Source organism: Meriones unguiculatus, chromosome 4 (assembly GCF_030254825.1).
Source record: "Meriones unguiculatus strain TT.TT164.6M chromosome 4, Bangor_MerUng_6.1, whole genome shotgun sequence".
In the NCBI taxonomy this organism is placed as follows: domain Eukaryota; kingdom Metazoa; phylum Chordata; class Mammalia; order Rodentia; family Muridae; genus Meriones; species Meriones unguiculatus.
Window position 1 is genome coordinate 100,225,375 of NC_083352.1, and position 22,270 is coordinate 100,247,644.

Consider the following 22,270-nt stretch of genomic DNA (forward strand, 5'->3'; position numbering starts at 1 on the left):
TATAGCTTGAGCTAGGACCAGGATCCCAGGTACTTGGGCTCTGTTCTTGTGTGTATGTCTTTGTGAGAGGTCCCCTTCACCAAAGAGGGAGTCTAAGGACAACTTATTTCAAAAAGAAGCCTGTTGTGCCTGTGTTTATAAAACTGCAAGTCAGGGGAGTGGTAACAGCTAGTAGGTAGGTGCTTAATAAGCTGTTTCAGAGAGAATTTTAGTAATTAAGCCACAAACTTTACATCCTCATTAATACAGCAATAATGTTCTTGTCTCCTACAGAAATAGTGGGACTGTTCCCCTAGAGACATTCAAAAGGTGGATTAGCAACTGGATTAGTTACTTTCCTTGTTGTTGTGAATGATAAAATACATGGTAATATGTCAGGGAAGTTGTGGCAGTGTGAAAAAGAGGAGAACAGGTAACATTGCCTCTGCAGTCAGAAAGCAAACAAACAATCGCTGATGCTCATCAGGCCTTGCTGCTCCTTTTACCTATTATGGGTCTGAGCTCCCAGTCCATGTTCAGGGTTGGTCTTCCCCTCTCTGCTCTGTAACCTCCTTACAGTCTTTCCCAGAGGGTTTTTTCCTGGACAGTTCTAAATCCAGTCAGATTGACAATGAAGGTTAGCCTTACATCAAGGACTTTGAAAGACACCGTTGGGAAAGGGGCTACAAAGTACAAGTGACTCGTTCTACTGCGGCTTTGCACGGATGGAAGAGGTGCCTGGAAGACGGAATGTCAATTTCACTTTTCTGTCTATGGGCACTTTTGTTTGGATAATCTCTGTATATACAAAACTTACTTTCATTGTTCTTTCGTAAAATGTAATTTAAGCAGAAAAATGTGGAAAATTTGTGGATCAGGTAGAGCCTTGCATATATTTTCAGATAGGTGGTTATGGTAGTGATTGTGGAGAGAAGGGAGTGGAAGCCAGAGGATGGAGACTGGTGAGAGAAGAGTGTTAGGAATCTTACGAACTTCAGAACATGGCAGCAGGTTGACAACCCAAAGGTCTTGTGCAGATTCTGTACCCATGCTAGTGTCAAGTAAAGGTCTCCGGGTTGGCCTCATGATTCTAGATTTCATACTGCCCCTTTTCCACTTCGTTCATCTGTGTAAATTCTCTTGACCTCTGGTCAAAAAAAAAAAATGTTAAAAAACAATTTGAAAGAAAAAGACACACAATGTCTGAATTTCTCTGGATTCTCCTGTTATTTCTACTGTTTAGACCCGAGTCCCTACTTCTCAGCTGCAGGCACAAGGGCAGATGCAAACACAGACGCCCCAGCCTGCTCAGGTGGCCTTGGCAAAGCCTCCAGTGGTATCTGTCCCAGCAGCTGTGGTCTCCTCGCCGGGGGTCACGACCCTGCCTATGAACGTTGCAGGGATCAGCGTGGCAATTGGACAGCCACAAAAAACAGCAGGTACCTTCCTGCAGCCTCCTCTTGCTGCATGCCTTTCCCAGGTGGCCATGTGTTACACAGGGAGGCTTTTCTGGTGGAGATGGTCACTACCTTGCTCTGTCCTAACACCTGTTTCACATGTGTTGTCCTAGGGCTTAGTATAAATTCTCTTAGGTTTCCATGTCCTGAGTTTTGGCCCTCGGTTTTAACCATTAACATTCTGACATTTTCCATATGTTTCACCATTTATTAAATAGAAACACAATGTGTATCTAGAGCCTGCTTAATTTGCCTTAGGACAATTCTAGAGTTTATTCTTTTCTGAACAGATCCTGGATGAGTAGGGAGCCCTTGCAAGGATCTAACTGACTTGGTTTTCTTGTAGGGCAGACTGTCGTGGCCCAGCCCGTACATGTCCAACAACTGCTGAAGCTCAAACAGCAGGCTGTCCAGCAGCAGAAAGCCATCCAGCCACAAGTTGCCCAGGGCCAGGCTGCTGTCCAGCAAAAGGTATAGGTTCCTTGCATGAAGTTTCACTTCAGTGCATCTTTGGGCTGGAGAGGAGGTGTCCAGAGTAATAAACAGGCTGTGTTGGGCTACAGGCCTCACAAAGGAGTGGGCTCCAGGATGGAGGTGCTAATGTGGGCATTGTCTCTTGTTTTCCTTTCTTTTTGAGATGAATGTGTATGTAACTGATGATGGTAGGATGGGTGGGTTCAAGCTGGATGCTAGGTATAGATTATCAGACTAGAAGGGACCAGAAAAGCCTAGGAAAACATGAATGGCTCATCGTGTGGAGTTCACTGGAATGGTGAGTTCAGGCCAGGAGATGCTGCCTCTTGTACGTAGTGACTTACTCACCCCTATGGCAGAAAGGTAGAGCAATGCCAGGTTCTTGGGATGGTCCTGACCATATTGTCTAAAAGGTGCTGTGAGGGGGTCAAATGGTAAAAGCCCCAGAAGGCCCTTGGCAGGTGCTGAGAGTTTAAGTAGGGAACCTGGTCTTCACCTGGCTCTGATCCTCTGCTGTCTTTATTCTTCAGCTAACCACCCAGCAGATCACTACTCAGGGCCCGCAGCAGAAGGTCGCCTATGCTGCCCAGCCAGCCCTTAAAACCCAGTTTCTGACCACACCCATCTCCCAGGCCCAGAAACTGGCTGGGACTCAGCAGGTGCAAACTCAGATCCAGGTAAGTATACTGTGTGCAATTCAGTGCAGATGGCAGGGCCTGGGGAGAAGTAATGAAAATTCTTGAGTCCTGTAGACTGAGGATGAGTACAGATACCCAGCCACGGTGTAGCTACACCGTGTGACCTTTTCTGTAGGGTCTTTTCTGGGCAGCAGGCATGAAGCCTTTCAGAACATAAGGGAGTTCCACAGTGTGTGTGTTCCCTGAGCAGTGCTGGCCACTAGGGTTTATGCAGGTCCACCTGGGTTCCAGAGAGGCTAACCCTTTAATGCTTCCCTTCCAGATTTGGCTTCTGAGTTCCCTGTCTGAAGGGTAGTAATAGGAAAATGTTGTTACTTTATTAGCTTGTGTTTTGGATAACTGATGAGATTGTCTTTTCCTGGCTTACTGACTTTCAAGGCTCCTCTGAGGTGCCGGTAACATTGTCTTCCCACTTAACAGTATCTTTAGATAAGCTACTGGAATATCCAGTCTCTTTCTGGCTAGAGTCTTGCTTCTCAAGTCTAGCCTGAAGGCTGGAGAGATGGCTTAGCAATTAAGCTCTTGCAGAGGACCCAAGTTTGGCTCCAAGCACCCCACATTGGTGGCTCATAATTGCCTGTAACTCCAGCTTCAGGGGATATCAGTGCTTTCTTTTTTACTTCCACAGTACCTGTACTCAACATGCACATACCCACAATTTAAAAAAAAAAAAAAATCTACTGCAGAGGTATGGCTTCTTGATTTGCTTTCTCACTCCAGTGTTTAATCCAAAAAAGGGCTTTGATGTAAATACCTGTTATTTTCAAGGCTGCTTATTTTAAAAGCCTTTCTACCTCCACTCTATCCTAAGTCTGTGGTTTTGGTGTGTTCCATCAAACCTTGTCCAGTGTTTATGCCTGTGCCACTTGGCACAGTCTCTGGGATTCAGTTTTCTGGTAGGCATATTTTGCTGTTCTGTCTTTCAGGACTGTCTTGACTGTTTTTGGCTCTTTGCACTTTCATTTTGATTTTGGAGTCAATTTGTCTATAACCATAATCCAGCCACTATTAGAATTGCATGGGTTCTGGAGTCAAGAGTTGTCCTGGTTTTTAAATTCACCAGAATACTTCTGTTACGTATGTCTAAAGGGTCTTATAAATTCTATTAGATGTATTTACTGAGGGTTCAACTTTGTGTGTAAGTATGCTGAGCCAAGTGTTCTACTTCTGAGCCACGTTTCCGTTTCTTTAAAACTTTTCAATTTAGAAACACAGTTTTGCTAAGTTGCTAGACAGATTTGAACTCCTTTTATAGCTCAGGTAGAACTTGAACTTGAGTTTCCTGCATAGCCTCCCAAGTAGCTAAGATTTCAGGCCTATGCCATCTTACCATGTGGATTTTTAAAAATTTATGTATGGGTGTTTTGATTGCGTCTATTGTCTGTGCATCATGTGTGTGCCCAAGTGCCTGTGGAGACTGAAAATGGCGTCAGATCTCCTGGAACAGGAGTTTGCAGACAGTTTTAAGCTACTATGTGGGTTTGTGTGGGAATCAAAGCTAGGTCCTCTGAATAAGTTCTCAACTACTAAGCCATTTCTCCATCCCTCTTCTAGTGTTTTGTAAATAGTCTGTTTTTTTCTTTTTTGAAATACATATATTTAGACCTTATTAGGTAAACACTAATTTTAGCATGCTGTTCCGCAGTAATTTAAATAGAAAATACAAATATGGGGCAGGTGTAGTGGCACATGCATTTAATTCCAGCACTTGGGAGGCACATGGGTCTCTGAACTCAAGGTTGCTCTAATCTATACAGTTTGTTCCAGGACAGCCAGGACCACACAGAGACCCTGTCTCCAAAAGCCAATAAAAGAAAAGGAAATACAAATATGCTGTAAATTCTTATTCAATCTTGTTCTCTTATCTGAAACCAAGCCTCTGTGGTACTTTTATATTTTAATGCGTAATACTCATACAGTATATTTTAGTCATGCGTATTCTCTTTCACACACAGGAGAAAGAGAAAAGAAAAAGACAAAAAGTACCAAAACAAAAAGCATACTAAAAAAATGGAATGCATTTGGTTAAATATTCCTGTGCATGGAGTGTGGTTTGATATATACCCAGTGACACTGCATTGAAGAAAACTGATTTTTTTTTCCCCCTAGCAATGTATCAGTTGCAAATAGCTTCTTGGTTAAGGGATAGGATTTTGTGTCTACTTCCCCTGTCTACTTCCCCTGTGTTTTAATTTCTGTCTGCTGACTTCAGCTGTTAGGTTTTTGTTTGTTTTAAGTATTTAATTTGTATGAGTGTTTGCACATACTTTTGAATTCCAGACTCATTAACCTTGCTGCCAAGGCTTTAGGGTCTCCTATGTACATGCTTGAGGTCACAGAAACCTGACTAAAAAACAGTCAGCTTGTTTGGAGAGGGCTTCACTATTTATCAGGTTGGCATTAGACATGCTGTGTAGCCCACATTGACCTCAAACTCACCATACTCTCACTCAGCTTCTAGAGTGCTGGAGGTTGTGGGTGTGGACTACAATATACACCACAGTCTGTATGTGGAAGTTTTGTAGCTTTTGAGATTCTAAGAATTCAATTTAGGGCTTCATGAGAATTATTTCATTACTGAGCCATAGCTTCAGCATTTAAAATAATAATAACAATAAATTTTGACAGCAAGACTTATGCAACAAAATATCTGCAGGAAGTGAACACAGATTGGAAAGTTTTGCTTTAGATCGTGAGCTCTTGATTATGATGGATGAAACCACTGGGGAAGTGTCAGTGACTGTCCTGTTGAGACCTTCTGGTCCACTTAACTTGCTGCCTGTCCAGAACTTTTGTCCAATGCCTCTAAGAACTCAGGGTGATAACAATGCAGTTCACTCCCAAATCTAATTCATGTATACATTTGAAGTCTTATTTACTAAGAATATGAAACTAGAGTCCTCTTGAGTTGTAATGGAGGTGAGTTAGCTGATGTTCACTCTCTTAGGATCTTAGGGGGCACATGTGAGATTGTTTATGTTACCTGTCAGACAGATGTTTGTGCATGTATCTTGAATCCTATGCTTAACCTTGTTTTGTCACAGGTTGCAAAACTTCCTCAAGTTGTGCAGCAGCAAACACCTGTGGCCAGCATCCAGCAGGTTGCATCAGCTTCTCAGCAGGTAGGATATGCAGTTGGGGGCCCTGGGGAGCACAATTTGTTGGAAGTTGTGGTTTCATCTTTTGGAAGAAGAATGTTAGTGATTAGAGAATTACTTTTGGTTTTCATAATGTGCACAAAAACCGGAGCTTTTAGGGAAAATGATTCAGGATAATTTCCAGAGCAGGACCACCAAGCTGAAGGTCATGGTTTGTGCCCCAACCTAAACCTGCTCTCAGCAGGCACCTTTCTTGGCATGTTCCACAAGACATTTTATAGCTTCTGGGGCCTGTAGGCCTCTGTCAACAGCATGGGATCCAAGTGAAGGGAACATGGCTGGTGACAACACCCCTTCCTGACCCAGAGCCCTCTGGCTTCTTTCTGGTTTTACTTATGCAGTAGTATTTGTTTATAATGGTAATAAGGATTTTCACTTTAAGCTGCCGGTGGACTTGAAGAAACCAAATAGTGTTACATTGGCCAAATCCTTTGCTATTTTTCTTGAGACCATTGCATGTATGTAGTAGGTAGAAGGGCAGGCTGGCCGGGGCTGTTCTCTGGTGACCTGTGCTCTCTCATCTTGGCTCAGGCTTCTCCACAGACAGTAACACTCACGCAGGCAACAGCAGCAGGCCAACAAGTGCAGATGATCCCAACGGTGACTGCAACAGCCCAGGTGGTACAGCAGAAGCTCATCCAGCAGCAGGTGGTAACTACTGCCTCAGCTTCAATGCAGACCCCTGGTGGCCCAAGCCCAGCACAGCTTCCAGCCAGCTCTGAAAGCCCAAGCCAGCAGCCAAAGTTGCAGATGAGAGTCCCTGCTGTAAGGTTGAAGACACCCACCAAGCCTCCATGCCAGTAAGAAGGAAACTGGTTGGTACTGTGACAAGGCTGTCTTGGCAGAATGCTCTGGTGTTTCTGGACTCTGGGATGGCCACACATTTGTTTGACTTTTTCCTGTATGTATGTGACAGTGGCAGTTGATGTTGGGGAGTGCACGCAGTGGTCTTTTAGTTACTCTGTAGTGTGCACTACTTAGCATTTGGTAGGGGCTGCATAGCCTATAGCATATTATAGCTCAGACATGGGTCTAAGTACCATTGTTCATCAGATGCATCATAGTCCTTCAGCAGAAGAGGTGACAGTAGACCACTTAAAGTATGTATACCCTTCTCAGTATGCCAGTGAGGTCATGGCTTGGGTTATGGGCACCCATCCTGTCCCAGTGAACATGGGATTTCATTTGAATGAGACTCTGAAACATGACAAGGCAGTGCGGGTCTCAGGTGCTGTACACATGTTCATGGCAGGTGAAGCAGCCTTGTAGAGTTGGAATCAAGATCACTGTTCCCTTACTGTTGTCCTGGTCTAGGCATAGTCTGGAGAGCCTAGTGTTCATCTAGGAAGGCATCTGTTGGTCCACTCCACCCTCGCAGCTCTCTGTGGATTTCAGACATTCTGACTGAGCAACAACTGGTATTCCTGGTTGTGTCTGTTACGGCCATTGCAGTTGAAAGGAAAATGGTTAGAATTGAGTTCAGTCCTGTGTTCACTCTTTTTACTACTGCAAGGTGACTTGTGTGGCATTCATGGACAGGCTGACTGTGCCTTCTTATGTGCGGGAGTGGAAGGTCCATGTTCCACATCTGTCTGTAGCTTTCTCATGGCCTGGGAAGTTTGTCTGTGAGGTCTATGCTGTCAGCACTTGAAGACAGATACTGTTGTGTTGTTTGCCTATTCCTCACTGTCATGTCCGTCCCACTGTTTGTGTCCTGTGTGGGCAGGAATGTGACATTACATCCTGCAGCCCACCCAGAACTCAATCTTTGAGCTCTTAATGTGAAACTTGAGGGTGGGGGGAGTAGCAATTAGGTATTGAAAAACCAGAAGAGGTCCTGTATGTGGTCTCATAAGCAAAAACCCATCATTTTGTCTTGGTGTGTGCTATGTTGGGGGAAGGCCTTTGGAGTCTCCTGGGTACCTAGTATCGGGCTCTCAGGAGCAGTTCCTGTTCCCTGTAGTCCTCCGTGAGGTCCTTTGTCAACATCACACTCAACTTTGTCCATTTCTTCCCCCCTGTTGTGGCAGCATTCTTCAGTGTGCCCAAGCCAAGTGGTTGGTGGGGAACAAAAGGCAGTTTGGAAGTTACTTTTGTTTACCTTTCAACCAGATAGCTGTTTTGTTTTGTTTTAAATGTAAGAAACAGGACTGAAATTGTAAATACTTTGTAAACACAAGCATTTGTACTTGAATAGGATTTTAAAAGGACTCAATGTCCTACCAAGCAAAGGCCAATAAAGTGACCTTTCTACAACTTTGTTCTTTCATAGACCAGTGTTTGGGTTATGTTTTTTAACTTACAAGGTAAGAATCAAAAGGAGCAGTGTGGCACCAGAGGCGTGGCCAACATCTTTAGTTACTTGGTCTTGAAGCCACCCTGTAAAGCCACACCTGAGGTCTGCTTCAGGATTCCATGTTGAGGCTCTTTTTCAGGCCAGGGAGTAGAAATGTCCTTATGAGCTTCTATGTTCCCAGGAGCTGCTGCTTGCCTCCTTCCAGCCTAAGTGATCAGGTGACCCTGCTGTCACCCCATTGTGTAGTCTTCTAAAGTCCTCTCCTAGGCACCAGAAAAATGAAGTTTCCTTTCTGCTTAGAGTTGTTGAGCAAAATCAGCCCTCACACCCAGCTTCATGCAGGCACATCTGCAGGTGGCCCTCAGCCTGGCCGGCCCCATGGTCTCCACCTCTTTCTGATGTGTAATGACTCAGGCCTGACAGACAGGTAGATGTTGACTCACCCCATCCACTGTGCTACCCGTTACCCTGGCACTGCAAAGTGTCTGACCCAAGACCCATTTGGCCTGTCTACTTGCCTGTCAAGTCATCCTACTCACCACACTACTCAGCATGGTGTGGAGTCTGATCCAGGCACTCCCAGACTAACTCCACCCACCCGCCCATCAGTCACCAACCTACCACATGGAATCTGACCCAAACTCTAGGTAGGAACTCCCACAGCCAGTCTACCACACCACACACCAAAGATACCATGGGGATTATACAGTGTTCAAAACCAAACACTATTCACCTGGTCCGCAAACCTGACAAGTTGAGGTAAGTAACAACAGAGATCCAGATAACCACATAAAAAAATACTACCACTGACCTCATTCCTGATGCCTAGGTCCCATTGCAAAACAAAACAAAACAAACAAAAAGACTTTCTCCAAAGTCAACCATACATATAGCAAGTCTCAACAAATTTAGAAAACTGAAAATTCCCTGCATCCCATTTGGCTACAAAGAAGCAACAAAAAGCACAAGCTAAACACCACACTACTAGATGAAAATTGGGTCAAGGGAGAAATTAAGAGGGCAATTAAATGAAAACAAAAACCTGCCAGGTAATGGTGTCATGCGTTCTACCACTCCGGAGCCAGAGGCTGCAGATCTCTTAAGTTCAAGGCCTGCCTGGGTGATGGAGTGACAGCCAGGAACACAGAAACCCTGTCTTAAACCTTAAAGAGCGAGAGAAGAAGATAATCTCATTGGATTCAGAAAGGGCCTCTAACAAAATCCAACATCTCTTTGTGATAGAAGTCCTGGGAGAAGGACATGTTTCGACATAATAAAGGCAAAATAACCCCACAGCCAATATGCTTAGTGGAGAAAAACTCAAAGCATTTCCAATAAAATCAGAAAAATGACAATAATGTCTACTCTCCTGTCTCATGTTCAGTATAGTACTTGAAGCCATAACTGAAGGAGATAAAAGGAAACAAATGAAGTCAAAGATCCCATGCATATCATTTTATGCATATATACATAATATGTGTAAATGTCCTGGTGTGTATGTATGTATAAATATATAGACACATATCTATCATATATATATGATATATATATATCATATGTCAGTATATATATATATATATCAGTAAACTCCCTACAACTGATAAACACTTCACAGAGTAGCAGGATACAAAATTAGCACACAAGAATCTATAACCATCCAATATACAAATGAGAAATAAGTCAGGGAAACAATCCCATCCAGTCTTTAAAAAAAATAAAAGATAACAAAAGATAGGGAAACCTCACATGCATGATTAATACCGTGAATATGGTCATCCTACCAAAAGCACTTTACAAAAAACTCAATGCAATCACCATCAAAATTGCAAAATTCCAGATAGTTCTTTATAAAAATTGAAAAGCAATCTCAAACTTCATACAGAAATATACAACAGAGAACAACAAAACCCAGGAGAGCCAAATAATCCTAAACAATAAAAACTGCTAGAGGTATCACTAGACTAGCCACAATTTTAAAGTTATTCTATGGAGTTAACAATAAACAGCATGACACTGTCATAAAAAGACACATTAACCAATGCAGTAGAATTGACCCAGATAAGTCTACACATCTACCATCTGAGTTTTGACAGAGTCCAAAAACACACACCAGAGAAAAGATAGCATCTTTAATAAACTGATAAATGGTACCTCATGAAACTAAAGTTTCTGTACAACAAAGGGACACCATACAGAATGGGAAAAGCTACCATTTAGCAGAGGATTCGTCTCTAGAATACACACATACATACACACACACCAAAAAAAAAAAAACAACACAAAAATCAAACCTTAAGACACCATGGGCTATGGTGATGACTCAGCTCAGCAGTTAAGAACACACACTGCCATTGCAGTAGACTGGGCACCTGTATTCACATACCCACACAAAACACAAAAGTCTTTGCCAATCTTTAAAATAGAGCAGGGAACAAAACAAAGTTCTCAAAAGGTGAAATCTAGTGGGCTGGAGATAGCTCAACTGCTGCTCTGCCAGAGGACCCAGTTCAATTCTCAACACTTACATGGTGGGTCAAGATCATCCATAACTCCAGTTCCAGAGGATCAGACCACCTCTTCTGGCCTCCACAGGCACTACATGTGGTGCACAAACACAGACAAGACACTCATACACATAAACAAGGGCTGCACATGGTGGCACAGGCCTTTAATCCCAGCACTTGGTAGGCAGAGGCAGGTGGCTCTCTGGTCAGCCTAGTCTATAAAGAGAATTCCAGGACAGCCAGGACTGTGTAGAGAGAGAATCTGTCTCAAAAAAAAAAGAAAAAAAAGGCAAACAAAAAAGCAACCCCTCCACACACACAATAAATTTTAAATGAAATGGTTGAGAAGCTTTATGTTGACCAGCCTTAGCCATCAGGGAAATGGAAAACTACTTTGAGACTTCAAACATTTTACCCCACTCAGAATGTCCAAGATTAAAAAAAAAAAAAAACAAAAACACAGTAAACCTGAGTGTAGACAAAGGGTGACAGTTCTTCATTGGTGTGAGTGCAGATTGATACAGCCACTATCAAGGAGTGGTAGATCCTCAAGAAGCTGAGATTAAACCACCCACAGGTTCCACTTACACCACTCTTGGGCTTATACTATTATCTACTAGTACAGGGTACATGCTCTTTCAGTTGCTCTGTTCACAATAACTAGAAAATGGTAACAGCCTAGAAGCCTATCAACTGATAAAAAGATAATGAAAATGAGCTACATTTACACAATGTAATTTTCAGCTGTTTGAAATTTAAAAAGTAAATAAAAGTAGCAAGTAAATACATGCAACTGGAATCAACCATCCTGAGATAACCCAGAAAGACAAGTCATTGCTTTCTCTCTGTGAATATTAGCCTTGGATTTTTAGATGTATGTGTTTCATTTGGAAAACCTGTAGAAGTTCAGATCTAATAAGGGGCCATGAAGGAGGGAAGGTTCTTTCCAGGAAGGGGACATATAATACAATGACACAAAGGGGGAAAGGGAATAACAGAAGGTAGGATTAGAGGCAGATGGAGAAGGGAATATGGGGAAGGGTGACTGCATGGATTATGACATTAGCGATACAGATAATGCATCAGTGTTCTTTTGAGGAAAGAAAAAAAGAACAGCACTTTCCCACTTAACCACGAGCAAGCCCAGGTTTGAATTCTCTACTTCATGATCCCTGTGTCTGCTGCATGAGTCTGATCCTGTGAGAGAAAAGTGATGTTACCTTGGTACTAGGACAATTAACATTCTGGACGGTTATAGACAGACAACCTGGTACAAGGCACCAGTTATAGAAGACAGGCTGTGGTAGTTCCAGATAAAAAAAGGACTTGGGAAGGAACAGAGAGATGGCTCAGTGGTAAGAAACACTGGCTGCTCCTAACCGGGGATCAATTCTCAGCACCCACATGGCAGCTCACAACTGTCTGCAGCTCCAGTTCTAGGGGATCCAACAACCTCACACACATACATACGTACAGGCAAAACACTGATGCACATAAAACAAAGCAAACTAAACAACAACAAAAGACCTTGGGAAGAGGCAGAGAGAAGGCTCAGTGGTTACAGCTCTTGCAGACAATCTGGGTTCAATTCCCAACAACCACACAGACTTTTGGCCTCCTTGGGAACTAGGCACACATTGTACATAGATGTACATGCAGGTAAACGTGTGTGAAATTAAAAAGGGGTCTAGGGCAGAATGGTGGGAGGCCTCCCCATACCTATGTCCCTAGAGCCAGCAAAGACCTGAAGATGGGATCTGTGTCTGTGCTGCTCTCTTGGGCTCGCCTAGGTATGCTGAGTCACTAAGTGTTTGAGCTATCGGGGAATTTGGATGGGTTTAAATGATACATTTATTTTTTTTTCTAAACAAATGAAAGCAGTCTATCTTTTTTTTTTAAATATACAGACTTTTCAAAACAGGTTTTCTTTAAAGCACAGGTAAGTGCTTTAAGGAAAGGATTCTCCTATCATTCAAGTTTACTTTATACTTGGGTGGTGGCTAACTCTAACATATCATCCTGAAGACTAGTAGCCATGGAAACATCTTCCTGGGCTCTAATGACTTGTCTGGGACAGGGTCACCATAGCTTCTCTGTAGATGCTAATGCTATAAGCACTTTAATCCACAGTCACTGTAAGGCTGACCATAGTTTTTGGTTACATTCCTAAAGATATTCTTCAGTTTCACCTGAGCTTATTTCCAAAGACCAAATGGACCCCAGGAGTATAAACCAAGGGCCATTACTTTTCAGGACTAAGCCGCCATCTAGGGTGCCTGGCCCAGACGACCATGGTGCTTGGGGAGAAGGGTTGTTTCCATTGGAACCCCAAGAACTGCACCTTCTGCTCACACAAAACATTCACTGCAGCAGGATGTTCCCTCCAGGCCATGGTTTCCATCTAGGCCACCTTCAGCTTTTGTTCTTCCTGTGGAGGAAAAGGAAGTTTTGCAGCATTTCATGCTTATTGCCATCTGCAGCCCCCTTGTCCTACTGGGAGACAACAGGTGCCATGCTCACAAGGCATCTCCCATGGCATGAAGTTGTGTCCTGCTTGCGTCCCTTTCCTGGAGTGTGTGATGACAGGACAGGAGCAGCAGCTGGACTTGCAGAAGTCCTCTCACCTTGACAGTCTTCTCCAGCTGAGACAAGGCTGCCTCATAACGGGCGACCAGTGGCTGCAGGAGCTCCCTGGGGATCTCATGGCGTGGCAGCTCAGGCACCCCAGCTTCTGACACCATCTGGAGGAACTTCCTTTCCTAGAAGGGGTTTCATGGGAAGGAGTCCAGAACAGGCCAGCACCTGCAGCAGCTTGGATCTGCCCACATCTGCTGGGAACTGCATAGTCTTACCTGCACTTTCAAGAGAAGTGTGAAGGCCTGTCCAGTTTTTCCTGCTCTGGCTGTTCTCCCGACCCTAAAACCAAGCATAAGTGTTTTCAGACAGTGGCTTCTGGCCCAGAGTCCTAACAAGATAGCAGCTCTCTTGGCCATACTGCACATAACCATCGTGCAAGGTGATCCTCGCTATGAATACCAAAAACTCATAACGCAGCCCACAAATGACCACTGCTGAATATCTCTTACCTATGAACATAGGTCCTCAGGTACTGGGGGGCATCATAGTTGATCACCAGCTCCACACCCTGCACATCAATACCTCGAGCAGTAGCATCTGTGCTGATAAGGCTGATGAGACACAGGCAGTGGGGCTGAGGGCCAGAAACAGTAATCTGTGCCCACCCTGCCAGGGTTACTTCCAAATATCTCTTGGGAACCAGCTGCCCAGGAACTGGAGGAGCCCAATAATACCAAACACTACCCTGTCTGTTTTCAGGTACTCACAGCTGGATCTTTCCCTGTTCAAACTGCTTTAAGATTTTCTTCCTTTGGCCAGGCCCATAGCGAGAGGAGAATTCAGCCACACTTACACCCCCAAAAGCTTGTGCTAGCAGGAAGAGCCTAGGTAGGGAAGAAATAGGAGCCAGGTGGCACCAGAGTCTAGTGTATATTGCTACACTAGTCCAGTATATTGCTGTATTAGTCCAGCTTACCTATGGGAATGTTCTCTTGAGTTAGTGAAGCAAAGAGCCCTTGAGAAGTTCATCCCAAGGACCAGGTGTAAGACAATGAGTGGCTTCAAACTGAGTCTGCAGGGCACATAGTGGTGCTATGGAAAACAGATAGCAGGAGCTGGCCAGAAGCCCTGGGCCTAGATCCCACATGCCCCACCCTGCTCCACATGTCCTACATGCTCACCGTGAGTCCCACAGGGAAGGTGTACTTCCCCCCCAAGTTTCCATCCTCTTCAACTGTGTCCTTGGAGTCTCGGTGTCCCAGCCTTGTGGAGAAAAGCCTTGGCTGGTAGAGGCCAAGCCGCTGCAGCTTCTCAGGGTTCTGAGTGAGTGTAGCTGAGAACAGCAGCTTCTGTAGAGGCATCTGAGGAAAGCAAGTGCTAGAAAACAAAGGGCATATTAACAGGACAGGCTTCCTTATGCCACCCTGACTCCTATTATAGGGCCAGCAAGGGGAGCTAAGAAAGAGAACAGGCAGCTCTCATGAAGGCAGGATACCTGGCAGCAGTCACAGCCTGGGGCTGTGTCCTCTGAAGCAGGGCACAGGAGCCTGCGGGGCTTTCATTGTAGAATGCTGCTGCCACCACTCGTGGCAGCCAGGACTGGTGCATGCTGTCTATCATCCGGTCAGCTTCATCAATGATCTGCAGCAGACAGGAGCAAAGGCTAATGGAAAACTCCCTGCAGAGATCACCCCAGCCTGAAGCCCGCTTGTCCAGAAGGTGGCCTACCAGGAAGCGAAGCTGCTGTAGGCTGAATCCTGGGGTCTGGTCAATGTGATCCACCAGGCGGCCAGGTGTGGCCACCACAATGTCAGCCAGGCAACAGTAACCATCTGCTCTACAAACCACAGAGACTCAGAGGAAGGAAGCACCTCCCAGGAGCAAGGTGTGGCCACCACAATGTCAGCCAGGCAACAGTAACCATCTGCTCTACAAACCACAGAGACTCAGAGGAAGGAAGCACCTCCCAGGAGCAATCTAACTCAAAGCCTCACATACAAAGCACTGATACCACCCCAACCCAAGGACAGCAGTTGGCCTGAGGAAGGAACCTTTTAAAGAGCCTGCCACCTGGCACACCTACGTCTTCTGGACAAGGCTCTCCTGCTCCTTGGCCAGTGACTTCTGTCCAGTTACCAAGGCAACCCGCAGAGGTGTGGTGTCCGTGTAGATGTTGAATACTTTGCTCACCTGCAAAAGGAGTCTGTCACTGACTTAAAGTAGATGGCGGCCCCTGCCACAGCAAAGACTCTTGCGTTTAATACAGGTGGCGAAGGGATAAGTACAACTAAAGCTGGGAAGACAGACTTTTGGATGCAGAGTCGACCTACCTGTTGGGCCAGCTCCTTAGTGGGAAGCACAACCAGTGCTCGGATGTGGCAGACTACTCGATGCATCAGGGCCTGCAGGGACAGAAACCATGTGTGCCACCAGGATCCTCCCTTTCCAGCACTAGCTGGAAAGTTGTACCCCCATACTCACTTGTACCACAGGGATGACAAAGGCCAGTGTTTTCCCACTGCCCGTTGGGGCAGAAACGCAGAGGTCACTAGGTTGGTAGCCACCTCTGCCTACCAGAAACCCACTGTCTGCACTCTCCAGGAGGGCAGGAATCACAGCAGCTTGGACTGAAATGAAGAAAGGAAAGGAGCAGGTCAAGTATATGCCAGGATGTACTACCCCACCCAGGAGCTCTCCTGGTCAAAGATGGGACCATGACTGGGTAAGGCTTAAGATAATCATCAAGGACCTGAGCCCAAGGATGCAGAAGCTCACCGATCTGGTGTGAGCAGGGACCCCCAATCCACAACCCTTAAAATGGAGCAGCCCTAAGAGAACAGGGAAGACTGCCAAAAGAGTCCACCCCTTCATTTGCCCTTTGCTGAAGTACCTGGAAAGTATGAAGAGATGCCATTAGCCCTCAGCTGCTTTTGCAAGTCAGGGTGAACTTCAGGGATGTCCTCAATAGGAGTAAGATCCTCAGTGACACTCTTCTTGACACAGCTTGGCTCAGCCAGCCACGCTGGCAGGAAAGGCTGGACCTGAAAGCAAGAAAACCCACAAGAGGTTGGTAGAACCCTCCAGGCTCGTGGAGCAGCCAGTAGTTAGGAACCAGGAACTACAGTAAAGGAGTACCTAACCAGTCTTTCCCCAACCCTTCGCCACCACCACCTCTCTTGCAACTTTCAGACAAGACACCCAGGCCAGCAGACACCCTATCCTCACACACTGAACACCCTGCATAAAGTCCACACACAGGATACTTATCCCATAAGCCCACCAACCTAGTAATTACCTCCCCGCACCCAGAAATGCTGTTCACAGTGGGGGCTGCCAGGCACACCACAGGGTTTTTATCCCAATAGCTATTACACGTCTCCTGATTTCCCACGCATACCAAGAGGAACTCCATAAGCCTCTCACTTTCTGTAGTTAGGGCCATGTAATGGCAAAAAAACAAAACAAGCCGGGCGTTGTGGTGCACGCCTGTGATCCCAACACTCTGGGAGGCAGAAGCTGGCGGATCACTGAGTTTGAGCGTGGCCAAGGCTAAACAGGGAAACCCTGTCTGGAAAACCAAAACAAACAAACACCTTCCCCGCTAAGACTGAAAAGTCCCGGATGAACAAATAGAACTTCCTATAGGCTCACTGACCTTTGGTGTCTTCCTCTTTGCAAAGTCTCCCAGCACCGGGCCTGGAGCCAGGGGTCTCGGGGCATCCTCTTGGGGCCTCCTACCTGGATTCTCTGCGCCGGCACTGAGCTCTAGCGCCGCCTCACCTCTCCCTGAGACATAGCACAGCGTAGGAAATGTCAACCCCACTGCGCATCAAGCCTCCACGCCCCGTCCACATCTCGGACTCGCGGCCCACCTGCGTCCACATCGTCGTCTGCTTTCTGTCGCTTCGCCCTAGGAGGCTCCGGGCTCTGAGCCACCGAGCCGCTCACACCACGCCGCCGCCGGGGCCGCCGCCGTCGCCTGCCTGCCGTTTCCACGGCCGTCCCAGTAGACTCGAGCTCCGGCTCCCGTTGCTGCCGATCACGAGCTCGGCTCTGCAGCCGCTCTAGCAGCACTCGTGCCCGGCTGCCCGCCTCTGCCTCCGTGTCCTCAAGCCCGGCAGCCTCCGGGGCCGCATACCGCGCTATGTGGAACAGCGCCATAGTCGCAGCACGCCGTGGTGTGTCTCGGCGCTCTCTGATGACGCAGACAGTGGCGAGCCCAAGGAGGCGCTAATGACATCACGGATGCGACCACACTAGGCGTAGACTTCCTGGGAGGAGCTAGCGGCAGCATGGAGCAGCGCTCGGCTTCGGTGGGCTCCAAGTCGGAGCTCGGTCGCCTGCTGCAGGCGGTGCTGACGAGTCGTGGCCAGGCGAACGCCGTGTTCGACATCCTGGCCGTGCTTCAGGTAAAGCTGCGCGGGCGGCAGGGGCGGATCTGGGACGGCAAGTGGGAGTCATGAAGGGACTGAGCGTCACGCTCTCGGGCCTCCGCTTCAGTCCGAGGACCCTGAGGAGATCCAGGAAGGAGTGCACACGTGCAGCCGACTCTTCGGTACCTTGCTGGAACGGGAAGAGCTGTTCGTGGGCTCGCTGCCAAGCGAAGACGCGGTCCTGGCAGGTGAGTGACCTGGAGGGCCTGGGGTGTTCTATGCCTGGCGGTCCCGGTGGGACGTCTTGTCAACACAAGAGGAACACCCCAAACCAGGGCCGTCACAGATCATGTAGTTTGGTAGGAGGATTCAGACAGTTCACTGTGGCTCAGGAAGTGAGATCACTGTACTTGCTAGGACTTAATGAACTCATACTTAGCTGTTTTCTTCCTCGTGTTTTAATTGTGTCACTTTCAATGTTTGATAATGTCACTGTCCTAGTGTTTGCTAGATCCAGATTCTGAGGCAGAGTAAGAGGAACTTCGTTTCAATACGTGCTCCCAGTTTGCAGGGTCAGAAATTGCCATTCTCAATCTGGGATCTGTAGTACAGGTTTACAGCTGTGAAGATAGACAATGGGAAGGTGGGGCTGCGTTTAGGACTGTGGTCTGGCTTTGTACACATAAACATCAGTGAGAATTAGCTCTCCTAACTGTCCTCAGGATCACAGGGAGCCATACACAAATACAAGGTGTGGATGAGACACCGCTACCACAGCTGCTGTAACCGCCTGGAGGAGCTCCTGACCCATCCCTCCTTCCAGGTCAAGGTGAGTCTTGACATCGTTGGCCTAACTTCTCCCCTCATCTCTAAAGTACTTCACAGCAGGGATAGGGGCTATTGATGTGAACATCTCTTTCCTCACTTGACTAAAAGAGACTTCTACCTAGACATCTTTATCGTGTTCTTCCTCACTGCTGTTTTACTGTGTGGTGTGACTCATCTGGCCCTGAAGACATGGAGTCCGTAACCCTGAGTTCTGGGTATCATATCAGCTTTGTATATTGTCATGTTTGCCATGGTGTCTCCAAAACTGGGAGATAAGGGAGCAGTTAGGTGTCCTCCCTGCAAGCCCACCTTTTGTGTAGGCCTCAGGCCAACTTCTGTCCCAAGAGCATGTTGCTGCTTGGTTCATATAACATGAACCAAGATAAGCTGGGGGCTGGTCTCCTTTCTCTTCTGCTTCTTGGCCGAGGCCTAAGCCTAGTTCTGAGAGACCTTAATGCTAGATGAGGGTTTTGTTTGGTTGGTTTTGGTTTTTGGTGGTGGTGGTGGGGTATCATGGCCACTTTTCTTTGCTTCTCAGGAGCTGGCTCTCAAGACACTCATGAAGTTTGTGCAACTGGAAGGAGCAAAACCCCTAGAGAAGCCCCAGTGGGAAAACCACTACCTCTTCCCCCACACACTCTTCAGGGTGAGGACTTGGTGGGACCTGGAGAACTGTGGTGGCCACAGCCTAAGATGGTCCCACAAGCCAGCTACCTGAATAGATAGCTAGAGGATATTATGCTCCTGTCTTGCCTTGACCTAGGAGCTGAGCAAGACTCAGTGCTTGCTGGTCTTTGAGTGTCTTGTCAGTTAGAGAGGAAATGACAGGCAGTCTGGTGGCTTGTGGCACCCTTTCTGGCCATGCTAGGACCACTATGTGGGAGAGCGCCATTCACTCTATCTCTGTTTCCAGGCAGTGGTAGGAGGCCTGCTTATACCTGCAGATGACCATAGCCTGCTCATCTCCCAGTTCTGCGAGTACTTAGAGTATGATGACATCCGGTTCCACACAATGCAGGTGGCCACCAGCACTGTGGCCCGGGCCACCAGCCAGCAACCTGAGGTAAACAGCTGAGTCCCATCACTGTCCTATGTCTTTGCACCCCAGGGAGGCAGGTAGGTGGTAGCAGCCCGGCCAGCTGCTCAGGTTAGGCTTCCCATAGGTGTCACTCACCTTCTGGAACAATGCCTTCATGCTGCTGTCTGCTGTGAACCTGCCCCTCCAAGAGCGCAGCCTTACCAACTTCTATGTGAAGCATGCACGTGAGTTCCGGGCAAGTTAAGGTCCACTGGAGCCTGTCTCCTGGTAGGTGGGCTGCTGAACAAACGCCAGGTCTGTCAGCCTGGATAGCCACTGTCATCCCCTCTTGCAAGTTTTGATCTCTGCTTGCTGCAATTACAGAGACATCAGACAAGTGGAAGGTCGTGCACTTAAAGGTGAGATAAATTCACTCTCTTGGGTACCTTCCTGGGCATAGTCTTCTGTGGGTAGATTACAGGCCATAGCATGTACTCTACAGTAGCAATTGATGCCCCTCTTATGTATCACTGTGACTAGGTTCAGACCTGAGTCCTTATGATCTCTGTACCTTGTCCCTTCTTGTGCTGAGACATGGCATTACAGATTGCAATGAAGCTGTCAGGGTGAAAGGCCCACAGTTGACTGCCGGGTGGGTGAGTAGGTGGGTGGGTGTGTCAGGATATACATACTGCCTGGTCCCATTGCAGGAACACAGAAAAGCTTTCCAGGAGATGTGGCTTGGCTTCCTCAAGCACAAGGTAGGGTCTAGTGGATGGAAATTCCCAGTTTTGATGTGGGGAGTGGGAGCAATGGGAATAACTTTCATGATGGACACAATCTCTGCAGCTGCCCCTGAGCCTCTACAAGAAGGTGTTGGTGGCAATGCATGACTCGATCCTGCCCCACCTGGCTCAACCCACACTCATGATTGACTTCCTCACAAGTGCCTGTGATGTGGGTGAGTGAGACTTCCATCTAGGCTATTTAGCAAGGGGAACTCAACCATACCAAGCCGCATCTCCTGACTGTGGCAGACCTGAGCTAAACTCCATGCCCTTCTTGCTTGTGGCCTTAGGTAGTCACCCTGTAGATGGGCACCTGCAACTACAGACATCCCTCCCTTACCTGCTCAGGCACAGGGTCAGCAAATTGTAACCTCATGTCTTCCTGTGTTTTTGCAGGTGGTGCCATCAGCCTCCTGGCCTTGAATGGGCTTTTCATCCTAATCCATAAGCATAACCTGTGAGTGTCAGGAACGTATTTGTCTGCTCTCTAGTTTCTCTTCAAGGGCCTGCATTGTTCACCTGGGGGAGGTTGAGGCAGAAGAGGTGCAAGAGGAGGAGGAGGGAGGATGAAGCCTTGGTTGCCTGGGGTCCTGTTACCTCATGTATCCTCTCTGGTCTCTCCCTCAGGGAATACCCTGACTTCTACCAAAAGCTCTATGGCCTCCTGGATCCATCCATCTTTCATGTCAAGTACCGAGCCCGTTTCTTTCACTTGGCTGACCTCTTCCTTTCCTCCTCGTGAGTGTTGGGGGATATCTGGCTCCATTGTCTGGAAAGGTTATAGTCCTGGTTGGGGAGGAGGTGGAAGAATAGTTGGGGGACTATTTTCTCATCTGTTGCTCTCCCAGCCACCTCCCTGCCTACCTGGTGGCTGCCTTTGCTAAACGCCTGGCCCGGCTGGCCCTAACAGCACCTCCTGAGGCCCTGCTTATGGTCCTGCCTTTCATCTGCAACTTGCTGCGTAGACACCCTGCCTGCCGAGTTATGGTACACCGCCCACAGGGCCCTGGTGAGCACATGAGTAGCTGGGCATGGTGGCACACCGTGGCAGTAATCCTACCTGGCTCCTGAGGTCCGAAAGACCAGGTGGAAGATGGAACCTTGATCTGTTTATAGAGCTAGATGCTGATCCATATGACCCAGTGGAGAAGGACCCGGCCAGGAGCCATGCCTTGGAGAGCTGCTTGTGGGAACTGCAGGTGAGTTACCTGCCTGTCCAGATTCTGGAGGCATTTGAGTTTCCACTGACATCTGCAGCAGCCCACAGGGATTTTGCCCACACAGGGCACCATGCCAGGGTGTACCAAGGTGCTTAGTCACTGGCAACTCCATACTGCCTCAGGACTTCAAGGTCCATCCCAGGTTCCTGCTGCTGTGTCTTGAGGTCCCTGTTTACATCACTGTTTACTACTTCTAGGCCCTCCAGCAACACTATCACCCAGAGGTGTCCAAAGCTGCCAGTGTCATCAACCAGGTGCTATCTGTCCCTGAGGTCAGCATTGCGCCACTCTTGGAACTTACTGCATATGAGGTGAGGGTCATGCACAGGGATGCTGGGGTACATGCCACGGGTACCGCTGTATTCAGCCCAGGATGAGAGTCTGTCCTTTGCAGATCTTTGAGCAGGACCTGAAGAAGAAGGTACCTGAATCAGTACCCCTGGAGTTCATCCCCACTAAAGGCCTGCTGGGCCAGCAGGGCGACCTGTGCACCCAGTTCTTCAACCTCAGCTGACCTGGCTGTCATCTAAGAATTGTCTTTTTGTGTCTGAGACAAGATCTCACTACGTGAGGCTGGCCTGTAACTTGTGGTGCTCCTGCCAGAGCCTTCCTGGTGCTGAGGTTACGAGGGAGTACCATCATGCCTGATTCAAATAAATGGTTTGTTTTTGGTGTTTTGGTTTGAGTTTTGAGATAGCATTTCTTGTGTAGCCCTGGCTGTCCTGGAACTCACACTGAAGACCAGGCTAGCCTTGAACCTGATCGGATATCTGCCTGCCTCTGCCTCCTGAGTGCTGGAATATTAAAGGTGTGTGCCACCACAGCTCAGCTTAAATAAATGTTTTTATGTTTGTTTTTTCGAGACAGGGTTTCTCTATGTAGCCTGGATGTCCTAGAACT

At 47.3% G+C, this 22,270-nt stretch overlaps 3 protein-coding genes across 19 annotated transcripts in view; 2 read left to right on the forward strand and 1 right to left on the reverse strand.

The window, feature by feature from the left end:
* The window catches only part of Ep400 (E1A binding protein p400), a 105,367-nt gene extending 97,345 nt beyond the window's left edge, over nucleotides 1-8,022 (forward strand). For 13 of the 15 annotated variants that reach the window (XM_060382626.1, XM_060382624.1, XM_060382629.1 and 10 more), the window contains 5 exons: nucleotides 1,223-1,418; nucleotides 1,783-1,907; nucleotides 2,441-2,587; nucleotides 5,653-5,730; nucleotides 6,298-8,022. In XM_060382626.1, coding sequence (XP_060238609.1) covers nucleotides 1,223-1,418; nucleotides 1,783-1,907; nucleotides 2,441-2,587; nucleotides 5,653-5,730; nucleotides 6,298-6,570 — 819 coding nt within the window. In that variant the 3' untranslated portion in view covers nucleotides 6,571-8,022. The remainder of the gene's footprint in view (nucleotides 1-1,222; nucleotides 1,419-1,782; nucleotides 1,908-2,440; nucleotides 2,588-5,652; nucleotides 5,731-6,297) is intronic. The other 2 variants (XM_060382628.1, XM_060382630.1) reach the window with 1 other exon arrangement.
* Nucleotides 8,023-11,039: 3,017 nt separating this feature from the next.
* Nucleotides 11,040-17,304, reverse strand: Ddx51 (DEAD-box helicase 51). Of its 3 annotated transcripts, none has more exons than XM_021644935.2 (15): nucleotides 17,016-17,304; nucleotides 16,799-16,929; nucleotides 16,034-16,184; nucleotides 15,625-15,770; nucleotides 15,474-15,545; nucleotides 15,227-15,333; nucleotides 14,872-14,980; nucleotides 14,639-14,784; nucleotides 14,325-14,520; nucleotides 14,120-14,235; nucleotides 13,911-14,027; nucleotides 13,653-13,754; nucleotides 13,419-13,482; nucleotides 13,191-13,325; nucleotides 11,040-12,994 (listed from the first exon to the last, which is right to left on the reverse strand). In XM_021644935.2, exons 1-15 carry the CDS (start codon nucleotides 17,302-17,304, stop codon nucleotides 12,968-12,970), a joined length of 1,908 nt encoding a protein of 635 aa, XP_021500610.1. In that variant the 3' UTR covers nucleotides 11,040-12,967. The 3 variants fall into 3 exon arrangements, with proteins under 3 accessions (XP_021500610.1, XP_021500609.1, XP_060238617.1); XM_021644934.2 differs by having other exon boundaries at nucleotides 14,639-14,806; nucleotides 14,872-15,072; XM_060382634.1 differs by lacking the exon at nucleotides 15,227-15,333 and having other exon boundaries at nucleotides 14,639-14,806; nucleotides 14,872-14,975.
* A 25-nt stretch (nucleotides 17,305-17,329) lies between these two features.
* On the forward strand, nucleotides 17,330-22,048 carry Noc4l (nucleolar complex associated 4 homolog). The gene is made up of 15 exons (XM_021644936.2): nucleotides 17,330-17,552; nucleotides 17,644-17,764; nucleotides 18,239-18,345; nucleotides 18,883-18,990; nucleotides 19,258-19,407; nucleotides 19,508-19,607; nucleotides 19,747-19,781; nucleotides 20,073-20,123; nucleotides 20,212-20,323; nucleotides 20,547-20,607; nucleotides 20,778-20,888; nucleotides 20,999-21,159; nucleotides 21,267-21,349; nucleotides 21,568-21,681; nucleotides 21,765-22,048. Exons 1-15 carry the CDS (start codon nucleotides 17,436-17,438, stop codon nucleotides 21,882-21,884), a joined length of 1,551 nt encoding a protein of 516 aa, XP_021500611.1. The 5' UTR covers nucleotides 17,330-17,435; the 3' UTR covers nucleotides 21,885-22,048.
* Nucleotides 22,049-22,270: the final 222 nt, after the last annotated feature.

Bases quoted from the DNA above. Each gene is read 5' to 3' on its own strand.
- Ddx51 (XM_021644934.2), bottom strand. From the start codon at position 17,304: ATGGCGCTGTTCCACATAGCGCGGTATGCGGCCCCGGAGGCTGCCGGG. The intron at 14,521-14,638 runs GTATCCTGCCTT...TTTGTTTTCTAG, and splicing joins CAGGCTGTGACTGCTGCCAG to CACTTGCTTTCCTCAGATGC. The intron at 13,483-13,652 runs GTAAGAGATATT...GCTTGGTTTTAG, and splicing joins CTGAGGACCTATGTTCATAG to GGTCGGGAGAACAGCCAGAG.
- Noc4l (XM_021644936.2), top strand. From the start codon at position 17,436: ATGGAGCAGCGCTCGGCTTCGGTGGGCTCCAAGTCGGAGCTCGGTCGC. The intron at 17,765-18,238 runs GTGAGTGACCTG...AACTGTCCTCAG, and splicing joins CGAAGACGCGGTCCTGGCAG to GATCACAGGGAGCCATACAC. The intron at 21,160-21,266 runs GTGAGCACATGA...ATCTGTTTATAG, and splicing joins ACACCGCCCACAGGGCCCTG to AGCTAGATGCTGATCCATAT.